Source organism: Anoplopoma fimbria, chromosome 12, assembly GCF_027596085.1.
Source record: "Anoplopoma fimbria isolate UVic2021 breed Golden Eagle Sablefish chromosome 12, Afim_UVic_2022, whole genome shotgun sequence".
NCBI classification, from domain to species: Eukaryota; Metazoa; Chordata; class Actinopteri; order Perciformes; family Anoplopomatidae; genus Anoplopoma; species Anoplopoma fimbria.
In genome coordinates, this window is record NC_072460.1 from 11363597 (window position 1) to 11380981 (window position 17385).

The 17385-nt window shown below is 41.4% G+C and overlaps 1 protein-coding gene across 1 annotated transcript; it reads left to right on the plus strand.

The window, feature by feature from the left end:
• The first annotated feature begins 43 nt into the window (after positions 1-43).
• Positions 44-16815, plus strand: noc2l (NOC2-like nucleolar associated transcriptional repressor). The gene is made up of 19 exons (XM_054608540.1): positions 44-151; positions 571-711; positions 847-1030; positions 1116-1368; positions 2043-2133; positions 2243-2321; positions 2570-2680; positions 2796-2909; positions 3143-3331; positions 4247-4386; positions 5388-5499; positions 7348-7421; positions 7565-7604; positions 8860-8961; positions 9285-9428; positions 13558-13671; positions 13865-14000; positions 15742-15834; positions 16530-16815. Exons 1-19 carry the CDS (start codon positions 132-134, stop codon positions 16658-16660), a joined length of 2268 nt encoding a protein of 755 aa, XP_054464515.1. The 5' UTR covers positions 44-131; the 3' UTR covers positions 16661-16815.
• The last annotated feature ends 570 nt before the right edge of the window (positions 16816-17385 follow it).

Below are 17385 nucleotides of genomic sequence, written 5' to 3' on the forward strand. Positions count from 1 at the left end.
TTATTTTATTACATTTGTAAACAATTGTACGGTTTAGCAGTTTGGCACCGTGAACCATAAAACCAACCGCGTCGCTCTGCACCGGGGATTGTGGGTATTGATGTTTGAGGCAGTCACGTTTCGGATCCAGCATGGCAGGGAAGCAGAAGAGGTATGTAGATATTGTCTTAACTATCTGCTGTACATTTGGAGTTTTAACGAGTTGCTCATGTGTGTTGCTTTTGTAAGTTAAAGTGTTGTCTGTCTAGTTCGTGTGTTTGTGGTGTTTCAAAGACTCGTTTAAGCTAACGTGTGCGTGTCCTAGCCTCGCATGCTGTTAGCGCTAGCTTAGGTGCTCCTGGAAGCAGGCAGCGTTAGCTTAAATCAAACACCAGCTACACGTTTACCCACTTCTCTGAGATGAAAATGGGATCTTCACGAAAGTTTAAGAAGATTTGACTTGACGAAAAAAAACGTGAATTGACCCTTGAATCAGTAAAGTGTGTGTATATATATATACACACATACAGCCCCCCCCTATCCCCACATGTTGGGCAACTTATTTCATATGTTGAACTCTTGTTTTTGTAGGAAGTTGGAAGACCTCAGCGTGGATGAGTTCATGCTGTCAGGCTTTGACAGTGAAGGTGAATCTGATGGAGAGACTAACCAGCAGAATGGACTCAATAAACGGAACAAGAAGAAAGAGCTCAAATCTGCAGACTTCACAACGTGGGTCTCTTGACTTGTCGCCATTTATTTGTACATACTGTAGCTTTGCTGTGATGGTAATAACAATATGAAAACTTATAAAGGACAGACAAGCAACTCCCTTGTGTTTTTGTGGGCATATTTCTCTCTCTATAGGGATGATGGGAAAAAAGGTAAAGCCAATGAGCACAAGCAGCAGCTGTCCAGGTTGAAGAACAAAGATCCAGAGTTCTACAAGTTCCTGCAAGCAAACGACCAAACGCTCCTAAACTTTGACGACACGGACAGCTCTGAGGATGAGGATGAGAAAAAGTATCACAAATTGTCATCCGCACTGGAGGTAGGCTGGCTGCTTGTGTGTGAGAGTTCATGATGAGTTAATTTGTGACAACAGAGGTCTTCATACTGTGGTGGTTTTCATTTAGGAGGCCGGATCTGGTGACGACGACTTTGACGATGAAGACGATGACGAGGGTCAGAAGGCTTCTAAGAAATCAAAGAAGGCAGTGGAGACTATCAAAGTCACAGAAAAAATGATTGTAGACTGGAAAGCTGCAATGAAGAAGGAACCCAACCCTCGCCTCTTCAGAGAAGTCACCCAGGCCTTTAAGGCTGCTGTGGCTACGACCAAGGGTGAAGGAGGAGCTCAGTGTCGATACAAAGTGGCAGACAGCTCAGGTAGGATACCATGTTGGATATGTGAATTCAAACTTGCATTTTGATGAAAAAAATTACAGAATCCTTCCTTTTGATAATTGTTATGATTAAAATATCAATGTATAGCAGCTTTAAATGAATGCAGTCAAGACTCAGCAACATTTTGATTTAATTTAGGAACTCTGTAATACGAAATTAATAAATCTGACCGGATATTTGATTCCAGCCTTTGGCCCTAAATATTATTGGTGTCCGGATGCAGTTTGAAATTTTCCAGAGTGATGGTGGTGGTGGTGGACAGTTTCATCAATTTGAATACAGTAAAAAGAGTGCCGGCATATTATTGAGAATAATTATATAGTATAAAGCACTAATTTTATTCAATGTATTTGTTTACTGTAACATTTATCTTTTTGAAAAAAGAACTTGCCGTAGTAGTGCATAAAATACAAAACAGCAGTGGGTTGGGCAATGACCAAAGCAACCAGATATTGTGGTAAAAATCTGACATTCATTTGAACCACACAACCTCAGCACTGCACTGTTTCTGATGATTACTAACCAAATACACAGGGACATATTTGATTAATCTCAATGTATTGAATTGAGAGAATTTTACTGAGTGATGTAACACAATTCAACATGTTAAACTCCAGAAACATGCATAAATATCTCTTTCCCTGTACTGTCCGCAGTGTTCAACGCCCTGGTCTTGTTCTGTATCAGAGATATTTATGTGGCCTTGCAGAGGATGCTCAACTTGAAGCCAGAAAAAGACCAAAAAAAGTATGAAGTAGATGCCACATTTTTTGAAATGACGACATGTTTATAGTTTTAATGTAGCTGTGGAAAGATGGTTCATTTCTCACTTTTGTTTCTTTTGTTCTGTTCTCAGGTTAGTGCTCCCATCGTCTAGTCCAAAGTGGCAGAAGCATCAGATTGACGTCAAGATGTACCTCAGTGGAGTAGTTCAGGTTTGTTTTGCTCTTTGACTCAAGCGTCCCTAACCTGTGCTTTTTTCCCCCTTTTGAGTTCTGCCTCTTGTATTCTTGGGAGTTAGATGGGACGAGATGCAGTAGAGAAAGTGCAGATAAATGTTTTTCTCTGATACAGAACAATCAAGTAATAACCAAGCTGTACATGCCATGATGCGTCTTAAAACATCCCTATATTAACCTCTGTGTTCCTCCTTCGTCTCATTTGTCTCACTCTCCTCCTGTAGCTGTTATCCTGTCTGACTGAGGCTACGGTCATCAGTGCAGTCCTGCGGCACGCCAACCAGCTCGTTCCTTATTACCTCTGTCTACCCAAACAGTGTCGTCACCTTGTAAAGGTAATGCGTGAATTATCATGGGGTGGTGTGGATTGTCATCCTCACTTTAAAGCTGCTAAATAATCTTTGATGTGAGTTGTTTTGCTTATAAGCCATCTCATGTCTTTGTGTGCAGCAATTGATGAAGCAGTGGAGTACAGGGGAGGAGACAAGTCGGGTTCTTGCATTCCTGGCACTCAACAAGATCTGCAGACACAAGCAGGAAACATATCTTAACCCTATTCTCAAGGTGAGCTAAATGCAAAGTGATACAGAAATGGAAGCGTATACAGCAGACCTGGATTTAAAGTAGACTAGAATTTACTGAGAAAAGTTTCTAGAAAGACTAGAAAGTAAAAAGAGAGTTCTTTTTTTTAAATTTTATTATTTGATGTTCACTCCAAATGCTTAAAACCACACCTAGCTTGTAAAACCAGTAAATACTTTCATTTGTCCGGCTTATGTTTTCCTTTCTCTTTTCAGCAAATGTACATTTCCTATGTACAAAACTGTAAGTTCACATCTCCCAATGTGATGCCGATGATCAACTTCATGCAGCGAACCCTTACAGAGATGTACTCCCTGGACACACAGGCATCTTACCAGCACGCCTTCATCTACATCCGACAGTTGGCCATCCACCTCAGGAACGCCATGACCATGAAGAAAAAGGTTGGTTTTCTGTATGTGTGTATGTTCTCAGGGAGACGGTCTGCTTTTGTGCTTATGAAGGCATTGAAGACTCATTCTTAGACATATCAACACATATTTGAAAATGCTCTCCTGACAGGGATACAGGTATTGGATGACTCTTTTGTCATTTAGAAATTAAAGGATCATTTTTAAAAATGCACCTATTGCAATTTTCTAGGTTGTTAATTTTTTGGAACAGTCAGATTTGCAGATCCCCCCCAATAATTATATTTAACAGCATGGGTCCAGATTAAATATTTTATATATATATTTTTTTTATAGCCTTGTCTCGAAACGTCCCGACAAGTAATATCAACTGTTCCAAAGTCAATTTAAACAGTAAAAAATTCTGAAATTTACAGTGGTTAACTGAATAAAAACACACAATTCAAAAGATGAGGAAGTAAATGTTTTTTATTTTTATTTAAATACATTCTTTGATTGAAATAACAGCCTGACATTTGTAGTTTTAATTATGCATTATAAGCCGCCTAGAGCGAGTGATAGGAAGTTAAGCAGGATAAAATTCCCTCTCTAATATTTTTTTTTATTTCTGTTATTTTTTTTCAAGTTTCTCACCAAAAACAGCTGTTTAGCTCCATTATAAGCAGGAATGTGCCAGGGAGAGAACCACCGCTGTCGTCAGATGAGCCGGTCACTGCAATTACTCTTGAGCAGCATGCATGGGAATGAGTTACAATATAATAAGTGTCTGATTAAGTTAGTACAAAATGTTTTTAAGGTTGTTCCTCCGCAGCTTATTTTTGACTTGCAGTTGTGACAAATTGCAAGATTTATGTGTTCTTCACTCATGAATCTTGATCTTTATGGAGGTTTATAGACTTTTTAAGCACCTCTCATAAGACGATGTCAATTGCTGTGTGTGCTCTGTAGGAAACGTACCAGTCGGTGTATAACTGGCAGTATATCCACTGTCTGTACCTCTGGTGTCGGGTCCTCAGCACCTTGCACCCCAGTGATGTACTCCAGCCTCTCATCTATCCACTCTGCCAAGTCATAATCGGCACCATTAAGTGAGTATATTTATATGCAATTTTATTATTTAGTTGTTCTGGACTTGCATATGTTTTTTAGACTATATGTAGTAAAATTGTGCTAGAAGTTGAGATTTTCAGAGGTACTAAGGGGGATCCGTACCAATCTAGGATCAACAGTGGTCCGTAACTAATTTAAGTCATAACTGATTATCCAGGTGTTTTAGATTAAATCTATTTCGTCCTTGCACTGTTCCTCACAAAAAGGACCAAAAATACATCTGTGCAATTTTGGTGTCTGATAAACCTTAAATTCATGGATCTATCACACCGTCCTTCCTAAATCTCATTTTATTGGCTCACCAGTACCTCAAGCAAGACGCCGCCATCAACACATTGACATGGGTTCTTTTGTTTCTTATTATGTGGCTGCTGTGGTTTAGGAGGTAGAGCAAGTTGTGAATTCGTTGCAAGGTTGGCGGTTTGATCCCAGACTCCTCCTGGCATGTCGAAGTGTCCTTGAGCACAACACTCAGCAGAAAATGAACAGAGCAGAACTGAGAATAAGTGGGTTTCCTGCTCTGACAAAACTGTATGAGTGACGGAATGACTGTTAGCAAAAAACGATATATAAAGCAAGAATATGCACAGAGGACTGCAATGGTGCTGAAAAATCACGCACGGACTGTAATGTTAACACTGAGATAATGTAAAAACAGTGTAATCATGAGGTTGTTTGTCTGTTAGGAAGTTTATTGTTCAGCTGTGAAATACACAGCCTTCAGTACATCATTTTAGCACTACCCTTTGATAACTACATTTCTAAAAATTTGAGTTTGTATGCATATAATAATACTTTTTAACAAAGTTATTTATTTTTGTTTGCAATAAATTATTTGTGTTTCATCCCCTAAAAGTCTAATATAATTTGTTAAAGGTGCTCAATCTTAAATTTGGGGGTGTGTGAAAACATCCATGTCACAGTACATTTGGCCAACAGCAGATGGAGACATTGACCACTGTTTTCTTTTCCTGAACAGACTGGTGCCTACATCGAGATACTACCCTCTGAGGATGCATTGTTGCAAAGCCCTCACCCTGCTGTCCGGCAGCACCAACACATTTGTACCTGTGCTGCCTTTCCTCTTGGAGGTAAGACTTCCCGTCATCTCCAATAACCAGCAGTCACAGTGCATAAATGTGGATCTGACAGGATTAATGTGGCTTGTGTCTAGTTTTCAGAAGTTTAGATTGTTTCTCTAACCAGTATACTGAACTGAAAGACCTCAAATGCTTTTGAATAGTGCACAATAAACAAAAGTCAGTTGGTTGTCCTCATCACAAACGGAAACAATAAAAAGGTAGATGCGATGAAATGTTCCGTCAGTGGTTTGCTGTGGAAAATAACAGTGGCGTATGCAATGCATTTTGGTCTCAACGGCCACAACTGAAGGAGTTCAGGGGGAAACACATCGGAAGATAGGACTGTGTGTGCTTGTGTGAGAGACACCTTTGTTATCAGACCAATCACAGGTAACCAACTGACAACATTTCTCTGGGTCAGGTGTTACGCATGTGATCGTGCGGTCTGTGTGTCTTTTGTGTTTGAATGTGTGCAAGTGTTTATGCATGCCATGGGGCGGTGCTGTCATGTGCCAGAGAGCGGTGTGCTGGTGGCAGCGAATAGCTCGTCCCGCTGGGAATGGTCAGTGCGTGTATGTATGTATGTGTGTGCGTGCGTGTGCGTGCGTGTGTGTGCGCGTGTGTGTGTGGCAGTTTTACCAAAGCGATAAAGGCTCGGTTGCGGTTTACACTCTGGTCCTAACACGCTGTGCAAACCACATCCTCCCTGCTTATGGCCCACTCTCCACCTCTTTTTCCCCGTACTCACTCTCAGAGCCCCACCCCGAGCCCCCCAACAGCAAACCGTGTTTATTTGTGACGCACGATATTTCCTGTGCTTTTTCTCCCTTTCTGTTCCCCTTGTTAAAGCACTGTTAAAGGCAGGCTGAGGTACGCTGCTACTGTTTTAATTAGAGCAGCAGAAGCAGCCCCTTCCTCCTGTGTGTGTTCTCGCATCTCCAAGGGGGGTGTATGATTTGGAGCTTCCTGCTTCACTAGCTGTGCGTGTGCGTGTGTATTAATTTGTGTGTATGTGCACGCACAAGGGTTGGCCCATGCCTTCCCACTTCCCCCTGGCTCCCCCGCAGACCGCCACCACATCCTATGTTTGTACAGACAGCACCGGCCAGGAGCGTTGCTCTGCTTCGCACACTGAGCACAGTAACGACCACACACACAAACGCACAGAAATGCACAGAGATACGGGGAGTCAGAAATAGCTTGATACACAAATACAAGACAGAAATTCACTTGCGCATTGTGGGCAGATGTGAAAGCTAAAGCGTGTAGACAAAAAGCCCACACGATGGCTAGAATGTACTTTCACAGGCTAAGATAAAAATGTGTCACTGCAGGATGTAAAATGAACTGTGTAAGGTGATAATTGTCATATGAAGGACATCATCAACATATACTGTACCTGTGGTTGTTCACTTGGGTTCGTTATGTGGAAAAAGTGAGGTTTCCAGGGAAGAAGAAATTTTAGCTTTATTAGATATATGTACATTCTAGATTCAGACTCTGAGAAGAGCAATATGGAAGTTCTAGTAAAAGAGTTAATTAGTTACATGGCTTTTTACTTAAGGATTCCTTTAGTGTGGGGCTGTCAAGATTGGATGATTGTGCAGCAGGTTGAGGATGAGTCATTTGTTTTGTGAAATACAAACCAAAAGACTGCTGGAAACAATAATAATAAAGAAAAATAATCACAAAAGTAAAATAAGGTTATCAGGTCACATTTTGCCCCTATTGTTTTTTTACTTCCTTTTAGCTCTCGGTCCACTCTATTCTCATAGTATGTATTTCCCTATACTACCAATAACATTGAGCATTTCTGAGCTGTAGGGTTTGAGGTCAACATTGTCTTTCCTTTTATAGATCGTCCAACAGGTGGACTTCAACAAGAAACCAGGGCGAATGAGCAAGAAACCCATCAACTTTGCAGTTATCCTCCACTCTATTCTCATAGTATGTATTTCCCTATACTACCAATAACATTGAGCATTTCTGAGCTGTAGGGTTTGAGGTCAACATTGTCTTTCCTTTTATAGATCGTCCAACAGGTGGACTTCAACAAGAAACCAGGGCGAATGAGCAAGCTAAGCAACGTCAACCTACAGGAGAAAGCCTATAAGGTGAGATCCAACACTTGTGAGGGCCGGTGTGTGCTCCTGTTTGTGTCGGTGCTTCTGATCTTTGTTGGAGCAGGAGCTGATCAGATGAGAGGTTCTAGTCTTAGTTAATGTTATTTTGCGTTGCACCCGTCCACTGCCTGTTAGCTGCGTGTGTACATAAGGGGATTGAGGGCAGCGCTGAAAGCCCCTTGTCAGGCCTCTAAACTGTCCCTCTGTCACCACGCTCAGCACTGCAGCCAAGAGGATTGCAGCACGGCCCTCTGGGATTATCCCCCGCACTCCGCTCACTTGGGCTATTTCCACTGCTGACACCTGGGCAGCTGCCACGAACCCTGGCCTCATAGACTCACAGCAGACCTGACTACACAAGCACTGATCTGTCTAAACCTGAACGCTTATTAGACGGCATAGGCTAGAAAATCTTGCATTTGTATTAACAAAGAGAGGCAGCTACGTGTCAGGTTATGTAGATGATGTGTTCGCTTGCTCTAGCTGAGTAGGTTTTTTCAGTTACATTTGAATCAATCTATTTTAAGTACAGCATGTTTTATGGCTTCATGAATATGTATTTGGCCCATCCTAGTTGACAGGCATCGCTTTAGCTTAGCCTGGTACGACTGGAAATTGAATTGCCATTTCATTTCACTTCATTCAATCATTCAGTCTGACGTTATGTTTAGGGAAGGGAGTTATTCAGTTTTTCCCTGACGAAACAATATTGAGGTGATTTAACTGCATTTTCCAGTTAAAATGGACCCTGTGTTAGCGATGGCTAGGAGCATCATTGGCTGATCAAAATATTATGTTGATTTAAGTGGTTATTTTTAGGGGTTGATGTACAACAACTTGTACAGCTGCGTCCATCTCATCCATGCTTATCATTTTCTGTCTGTTTTTCACTAAGTTAGCAATGAAGCTAACCATCTTTTGTAGGAAGATGCGTTCCAATTTTTAATTATGCCTTCTGAGCTCTGATTGCTTCTTTAACCGGCAGAAACAACCATCAGTGGCCACGCCAGACCTATCTGAATCGCCAAACAAATCAGAGATGTGGGCAGAGATATAAAGGTCTAAAACAGACAAAGCTAGGCTAAGCTATCAATTATGAATCTTTTGTAACCATTGAAATGCTGACCCGGATATCAGTCTTGATGTGTTTTGTTCTTCGTGATCTACTGAATATAGGTGCACAGTAACAAGTTTTACATGCATGTGTTAAGGATGTTTGCCAACTTGCTGTTCTGTTTCATTTTAGGACGGGTTGATTGACCAACTGTATGACCTGATACTGGAGTACTTCCACACTCAGGCCAGGTCCATCGGGTTCCCAGAGCTCGCCCTGCCCACTGTCGTTCAGGTAACACAACCTTTTAGACTGATCCTGGAAAGGGCCAGACTCCCGAATGACATAAGTCTGCCTTTATGTCCCCATACCATTGTACACACACTCCCACACATGATGAAGAGTTACATTGATTCAGTCTAAACTAATTCCCAGAGTTTAAAACTAAATAGATGATTCAGGATCTGCCAGGCTGAACCTGCTCCCCTCAGGGGAAAAAAACACCACAAACCCTCCTCGGCTGTGCTCATTGGCGGACTGGATGTTTTTTTTTTTTTTTTTTTTTTTTTTTTACATTGGTTCCTCCTTTCTCATACTTGCCCTCCGTGTCCCTGCAGCTGAAAGCGTTCCTGAAGGAATGCAAAGTGGCCAATTACTGCAAGCCGATGCGCCAGCTGCTGGAAAAGGTACAGGAGAACAGCAGCCACATCACAGGACGGAGACAGAAGGCGGCCTTCGGAGTGGCCGATGCCACTGCTGTGGTGAGTGTGTGAAAGAAAGAAGGGAGGGTGGGAGGGCAGGGGACCGTCTTGTCCTGATTTTACAGGCTGCCTTTCCAGAGTCCTTATTTAACCTCTTATGTCAGTTTATATTTACTATCAGTTTGGCTCTTCTGTTTCCTAATAAGTATATACAAGTAAATAATAAGTTTTTATGAACCTTCAGAATAGCTTTTCAGAAATTTGAAAATTAGTTGTAAATGCAGGCAGGTGCTCTCCCATCAAAACACAATTAAAAAGGTTAATTTAGATAATAATAATTATAATATATGATGTAATAAAACAATGTTAAACAGGTCAAAATGTAACGTAATAAAAAAAGTGTTATGAATGGATAGCAGACCTAAAACTTAACACAATCACATCACGTTATGACTGCTACCTTCTTTTTACTTTTTCTTAGGTAATTATTACAAAAAGGTAACGCAAACGCACACAGTCATTTATAGATGAACTAAGACAGAAATCAGGCATTATCCAAGTTTTCATTAAACGACTTGCAAAACCTGTATGGATTTATCTGTTTTATGATTTATGTAAGCCAATTGTGTATTGTTAGCTCAAGATGTAATGATATCTAGTGGGGCATAATGCAGTAAAATTATAAGATCAGTTAAAAATGAATTGAAGCCCAACTGAGTAATAATATTTGAGTCATGCTACAATATGTTTTATGATTCACCATTGTCATGTACGACAATTGGTTTTATGTGTCGTTTCTATTTATCAAGAGAAACAGTTTTATTACACTGGGTCAAGTAATTTCATTATCATTTGCTACAAGCTTTTTTTAGTTACCCTTATGGCCACATGCAGTCTATTTACTTCATGCATTTGAAGGGCTTCAGAACCTGGTTACTGCAAAAGTGATCAATTTGAAAGTGAGCACAGAAAATCACACAAATCAGCATCCCAGACTCTTGTCTAAATATTACAGCAGCGCTGTAATATTTTTGTCAGAAGGTTTATTGTCAGAAGGTAAGTTGTCAGAAGGTTTATTCTTTTCTAAATAATTGCTCAGCTTTGAACCATTTCATTTGGGAATTTCAGTCCTTGAGTAAATAATTCTCTACTATAAAAAGTATTGATTCACTTATGTTATTTCCAGTTAAGTTGGGCTTTAATTAATGTTTTGTTGGTCTTTTTTAAATTCATAGCTTCTATTGAGGTTTCTCAATGAAGCTTCGAATGTCGTCATCTGGAAAACATCCTCAAACTCCTCAATTTCAAAAAGCGATCCATTGGATTAAACAAGTTAAATGTAACTAATAAGTGCATGCCAAGTGGTTGTGTTGGACTTTTTCTTTGTCATTATTTTGGCCTAAAGGGGCCTTAAAATTCTGACAATCTATTATTTTTTTTATCATAATATGACATAGGCCTATTTAAAGGTCTAATCCAATAAACTTTTGTCAAATTTGGCGTATATCTCCTTACGGTATGCTAGCTGCCCGTTCTGTGTGTGTGCTGGAATACATCTGGTGTTGATGCACAGCTCTAGCTCTGTAAGTGTTAAACAAAGTGGCTTGCTACTATTGCTTTTTTCAAATGAAGCTTTGAATGTATTTTAATACAGGAGTGAGCCTCACTTTTTTTGTGTGCAGAAATTACGAGAGGCAACAGGTTTTTGAAATGCTCAACAACAACAAATATGGACTGAAGCTGAATATTAGAAACCACTGCATTTATCTTTCTATAAATTGTGACTTTTGGAATGAAAACTGACACTTGCAGAGACAAGGACGCTTGTTTTTTTAAGAGTAAATATACAGAACAAGTTTATAGATTTGCATCTATAAGTGAAACGAGGGAAAAGATGAAAAGACAAACTGGTCATCTTCCATGTCAACACGCACAAGCATCTTATTTTTTCACCCAGTGACAGCGGAGGCCACTAAAAACACAGCAGCCATTGTGCCCTAAACGGGAAAATATGAACAATGCACTTTTACAAAATTAGACAATTAAGATGAGAACAAACCATTGACAAGAATGTAACTCTTTTGTGCTTCTGTAGCCCAGCCTGAACCCAAGCCTTTAACTGGGTGCTTGCTTGTGTGTATTCATACACATCAAGGAAGATTGCTTATTATAATTAGTAACTGCATCTTTAACCCATAGTGGTCATTGGTGCGCTCCTGCCAAAATGACGGACGGCCTTCAGATTTTTCCATCATTGTTTAAAAAAAAATTCTATCAATGACGGAAACTATTTGCTAAACCCAACCTCTGGGCCTGCCTACCTTTGTGTAGGGCAAGCAAACTGTTTTTTCACTGCATTTAAAATATTGTTGTGCCTCCGTTCCTTGTTTTCAAGTTGTTTGTCAGTCTGGGCCGACGTGAACGTCCCATTCTTGTGAATGTGATATTTCAGTAACTCCTGAAAGTAATTACTTTAAATTTGGCACAAACCACTGTTTGACCTCATAGATAAACTGATTCGAACTTAGTGTTCCAAGATCAAGGTCCCTGGGACCACAAAATACAAATATTTGGCCATAACTAACAAATCCATATGTTAATTGCCTAATAGGATTAAATTATGATTTGGGATGATACTTTGAATAGACGTGGATGTAAAACTGCAACTTTGCGGGTTGATGGAGGCATACAACCGCAAGGGGGTAATTCAAGATCTGACACACTGTACTGGGACATTTTTATGGCATACTATACTAGGACAGGTTTAATGGCATATTTATGGCAAAGTATACTATAATATACTACACTATGGCAATTTTATTTATTGCATTCACTATTCGTAACATTTTTATGACATACTATACTATTACATTTTTGTTATTGCATTTTGTTACATACTGTACTATAACATTATAATATTTTATACTATGACATTTTTATGTTTCATGGCATACTATTGATATTTTACACATAACATATTAGTAATTAGAGCTTGTATTGCCTTTTTATGACAAACTGTGCAAATTTTCCCCAATGAGTGTCTAAATATCACAGTTGTTTACACAACAATACAACACGTTATCATTTGACAAGAATCATCAAAAACAGTTCAGTTCACCCTGTGGTGATTGGAAGCTCTTATGTGCTTTTGAACCTGGGGCGCCTCGGCCTTAATGAGCAGCCATTAGTGTGTTTTTCGGTGTTGACTTGCTCTCTCTTTATGCTACCTGTCCACACAAACATGCTTTTATGTGGCTTTGCTGCTCCTGAGAGTCTTGTCATGGACGGCTGATTAATATTTAAGAGTGTTTAAGGATGAAATTAAAGAGGTTGGTTTGTGTAATTTAGCTGATGAGAAAATGTGTGCGTGTACACACATGGAAGTGTGTGTGTTAACAAAGTACAACAGACAGACAGCATGGCACCGCGACAGCGCCAGCTCCTGTCGCCACTGCTCTCTGCTCAGCAGAGGCTGTCGCCATGGCATCCACTCCCTGACATCGTGGCAGCAGTAGGTGTCACCGCAGGCGAAGGAGAGGGGACAGCCTTGCTGCTGCTGAGGAAAAGGCCACGGCCTCCCTTCGGCCACCAGCCCCCTGCTGACATGTCACCCAAACTGAGAGCTAGCCTAATTAAGGATTCCCCACCTCCATCCAGGTTACACTCTGATGTCTCGTGTTTCTCTGCTGCCTCTTTGTGGAAATATTTTGTTGTTTTAGTCAAGACTGAATTCAGATGTTTTTCTAGTTTCATTTTGATATCCTGTCTTTTTTTTGTGTGTGCGTGTGCCCACATCACCCATCTTAATAGGGGGAATGGTAAATTGTGGTAAATGTGTTAAGCTAACGGGCGCCGGAGGCCGCAGTCTGTTTTCTCTATTGGATTTGTCGGTCGGATAATGTGATTGGGCCTAATCAATATCATCCACAAGGACCTGTAGGGGCTGGAGGAGATCTTCAATCTGTCTTTTCCACATCTTCTGACTCTTATTACTGACTCGTCTGTCCATCTCTTTCTCCTGGTCAATTGATTTAAAGTTGCTATGGGAGGCCACATCTTAACCCGATTCAAACTGCTGAAAGTCTCCTCTTAATAGATTCTGAAAAAAAATGTTCTCAGGCACAGTTGAATAAACCCACCTACATCATACATTCTTCAGCAAAAATGTTGTCATTGTGTCTTCTGTCAGGCGGCTTGGGAGAAGCAGATCCAGGAGGAGGGGACCCCCCTCAGCAAGTACTACAGCCAGTGGAAGAAGCTGAGGGAGAAGGAGATCCAGCTGGAGATCTCTGGCAAAGAAAGGGTAACTATGCAACCAAAGGAAAAACATTTGCCTCATCCCTCTCAACATGAATCACTTCTGGCTTTTTCTTTATCAATGCCACTGATGCTCACAATAGTAGCTTTGTTACATGATTCAGTAATGCTGTGTAGTGGAACATTTACCAGCAGATCAGGTTTGTGTATTTACCCTGCTGGTTTTGTGTTTTATAAAGATGGAGGATCTTGAGCTCCCTGAGATCAAACGTAAGAAGATTCAGGACAAGAAGGTGGAGGACAAGGAGGAGTTCAAGGATCTGTTCCAGTCTGACAGCGAATCAGAAGAAGATGACGGAAAACTCAAAATCAAAGGCAAGCTGACTCTTAAATACACTCACACATTGAAATCTGCCCGCTGAGGAGTTTTCCTTGTGGAACAGAAGGCTAGGATGTCTTGGCCTCTATGGGGCTGTGTTTTGTTATAGCCGGTTCTACGTCGCATAGGCAAAGCTAAAGCGGTGATGACCGTTTATTTCTAGGCTATCATTGTTTCTGCAACAGCCACAATCTTAAATATTTGGCTACATGAGGCAGATCACCTGCAAAGCAGTTATTAAAACATCCACAGAGGCAGTTTCTGAGGAACCACATATTAAATTTCAAATCAAACTCAAGAGAGAATCTCTGCTTTTTAGATGATTTGTCTCTCGCTCCGCTGAGAAGAACCGCCAGTCTGATCTTTCTTTAGCCCCAGTGTCCTCTTTGGGTCGTCCACGGGTCACAGGCAGCTGCAACCTTGCTTTTACAGCTTTACACTCGGACACGCTCTAAGCAGCATAAAGCCCTCGGCAAGGTCACAGGGGAAAGGAGTAGGCGGTGTGGTTTTTTTTTTTTTTTTATGCATCTGGACTTCATTGTAGGGAGAGTCCCAACAAACGGACGGGCAGCTGCCAGCAAGCGGCGAGCCTCCGCCTCTCACTCTCCGTCCGCCCCTCCCTCCATTACGCACGTCTTTCCTCCACTCTTTGCACACACATACGAGCTGAAACCCCCCCGACAGGAAGTACAGGCTTGGATCCCGGCGGGGGTTCCTAATTCAAACCAGCCCAGAGGTGGCCGCTCCCACTCTCCTCTCCCTCTTTTCACTCTATCTCTCGCTCTCTCTTTCTGGCTCTTTGGGCTTCAACCAGCTGCCCCCGCATGTCCTCGCAACACGTGCGCACACAAAGACACGCACACACACCACCCTGTCGTCCAGTCTTGAAGTGCCTAAAGCTTTTGGGCGGCTCACCAAAGCTCTTTGTGGGCGCACACACTTCCGGAAAAAGGAAGTTTGAGAGAAGGGGGCTGATTGTGTGTGCGCGTGTACGTCTAAGGTACAATTAAAAACTGCTCGTACCATGTCAGCATCAAAGAGTGGGAGATAGTGATAGTACGTTATTCATCTTAAATTTAGATGGGAAGGGTAGTCCCTGATGTTTTAATAGACATTGTTTATCTTTGCGTTTGCACTTATTGTATAACTGTGTGTGTGCGTGCAGTGTAGCAGGCAGAGGAAGTAGCTCTGTTTTGCTTCTCCCTCCTCCACGCCCCCAGCATCTCATCACACCTCTACTTCAAAGCCTGTGGACCCCAGTTGTCCCTTTTGGCTAGACAAAAACACACACACACACACACACACACACACACACACACACACACACACACACACACACACACACACACACACAGCTTCCTGAGTATACCACAGAAATTCAGTCAAACTCCCAACTTCTCTCCAGTGCACACAAACACACACACACAACTCTCCAATCATCCTCGTAGCCGTGCAACCTGCCTGCTATCTCCATTTGCTATATTTAGCCCGTGAGCATAAGATGTCTGAAATTGCCGGTAGTAAACTGTCATGGGTGTTTGTGCAGCAGCAACGGCGTCTGTAATCGACACTCAGTTCCATCCCAGGAGGAAATAGACACTTCCAGCTGCCTCTGATGCCTGGCCCACATATAGGTGTCTCCAAAGTCCTCAGACGTCAGCGATGCACCAACGCAAACTTAGGAATGTCTAAAGAAAGTAACAGACAAAATTCAATGTAATGTTTTTCTCTCCTCAGGTAAAAAGGGCCACCGCGGGTCTGATGATGACGATGATCTTGAAGATCTGTCTGACATGAGCGATGACGAGGGGCTTGGGGGCGGAGACTCAGGTTGGTTACAATATCATTATCCAGAAATAAGCACACTGGAACAAATTTGTTGTGTTCAAGCATTTCTACGGTGCTTTTTTTCTGTGTATTCATTAATTTAATATTCAGATCAGTGCATGTATATACAGTCATGACTATGGAGGCTAAAAGGTATCGGGGCTAAAACCTTAAATCGTTTTTGTTGAGCTGCAAAGATTAGATGACCAATCAACTAGAAAAATTTTGAGAAAATTCATCGGCAACTATTTTGATAAGCTAATTCTGCTTTCCAATCTGAAGGTTTTCTGCTCTGCTTTTTGTATTTTATTATTGTAAAATAAATATCTTTTAGGTTTTGGAATGTTTGGCAGGATAAAGGAAGCAATTTGATATTTTAAAGATTTACAGATTACAAGAAAAGAGTGATAGACAGAATAACCAATTATGAAAATGATGGTGTCATAAAACAAAGCAGCACTGATATTTTGCACACCATCCAATTATTAAAACATTACAGTGAAACATAGTTGTAATACTTTTAGGATATGCCTTCATAAGAGAAGCTAAACTTGTTGCTGAACATTAATAAACATTTACGTGTCCTCATATAAAACGACTGTATTTATGTGCACAGATTATCTAAATGTTTACGCCATGCTTCATACATTCCCATGTGGACGAATGTGACATTTAAGTGCATCCTTTCTGTATTCTAGATGAGGATGATGAAGGGGATGAAGAGGCCTCCAAAGCTCCTCAGCCGCTGTCCTCCTCTGCTCTGATAAAGCTGGCAGAAGGAGACGAGGATGTGGTGGAGGACCTGGAGCTGTCTGATGATGACGACTGAGGTTCACCTGAGAGACTTTAATGATCTCCACCTTATTAACCATCTATATTTAGAACAATATTGATTTTGAATTTTGTATTACTTAACCTGTACAGTAAAAACATGTTCATGATGTCATTTTATTGAGATTGGAAACAAAGAAAAGGACATTTAAAAAAATTCAAATTGTTTCCCTTGATTTATTTTTTTTTTTTTCAAGATGCAATCTTACTTGTACATGCATGCTGATGCACATGTGCACCTGAAACGGGTCACTGGTGTCCTCCGTACATGTGCACACCTGTAGGCAGCCTCAGGCTTTGTGAGGACGGGCTATTTGGAGAGAGCTAGGAACCGGGCCGTCCAAGAGGAGGAGGGGTACAGGGAGGGGGTGTTGAGCCCTGAGGCAGCAGTGCCGTGCCAGGCTGGCAGGGTGGTGTCTGATGGTGTGCCAAGACTCCCTGCCCAGGTGGTAGAGCAGCAACACAGGCTGGTCTGTTTCTGTGCCAACTCCCCACCCCCCCCCACCCCCCACTCTGACTACTGTCTTCTCTGTCTGTGTATTCACACGCTCAGACATCGCTTTGCTACTCCCAACCTCTCCCCTTTTCCTTCTAAACTTTACTGCACCTTTTACCAGCATTCACCACTTAACTAAAGGTGATAAGGTATTTGTTGGGGGGGACGATTAATTCATGCACGCATTCACTGGTGGTGACATGGGTTTAAACGCCACAATGGAGATT

What these genes read in the sequence shown, in the direction of transcription:
- noc2l (XM_054608540.1), top strand. Translation starts at nt 132, where the DNA reads ATGGCAGGGAAGCAGAAGAG. An exon ending in CCATGACCATGAAGAAAAAG is followed by an intron (nt 3,332 to 4,246) that starts GTTGGTTTTCTG and finishes TGTGCTCTGTAG; the next exon opens with GAAACGTACCAGTCGGTGTA. An exon ending in ATCAACTTTGCAGTTATCCT is followed by an intron (nt 7,422 to 7,564) that starts CCACTCTATTCT and finishes AGGGCGAATGAG; the next exon opens with CAAGCTAAGCAACGTCAACC.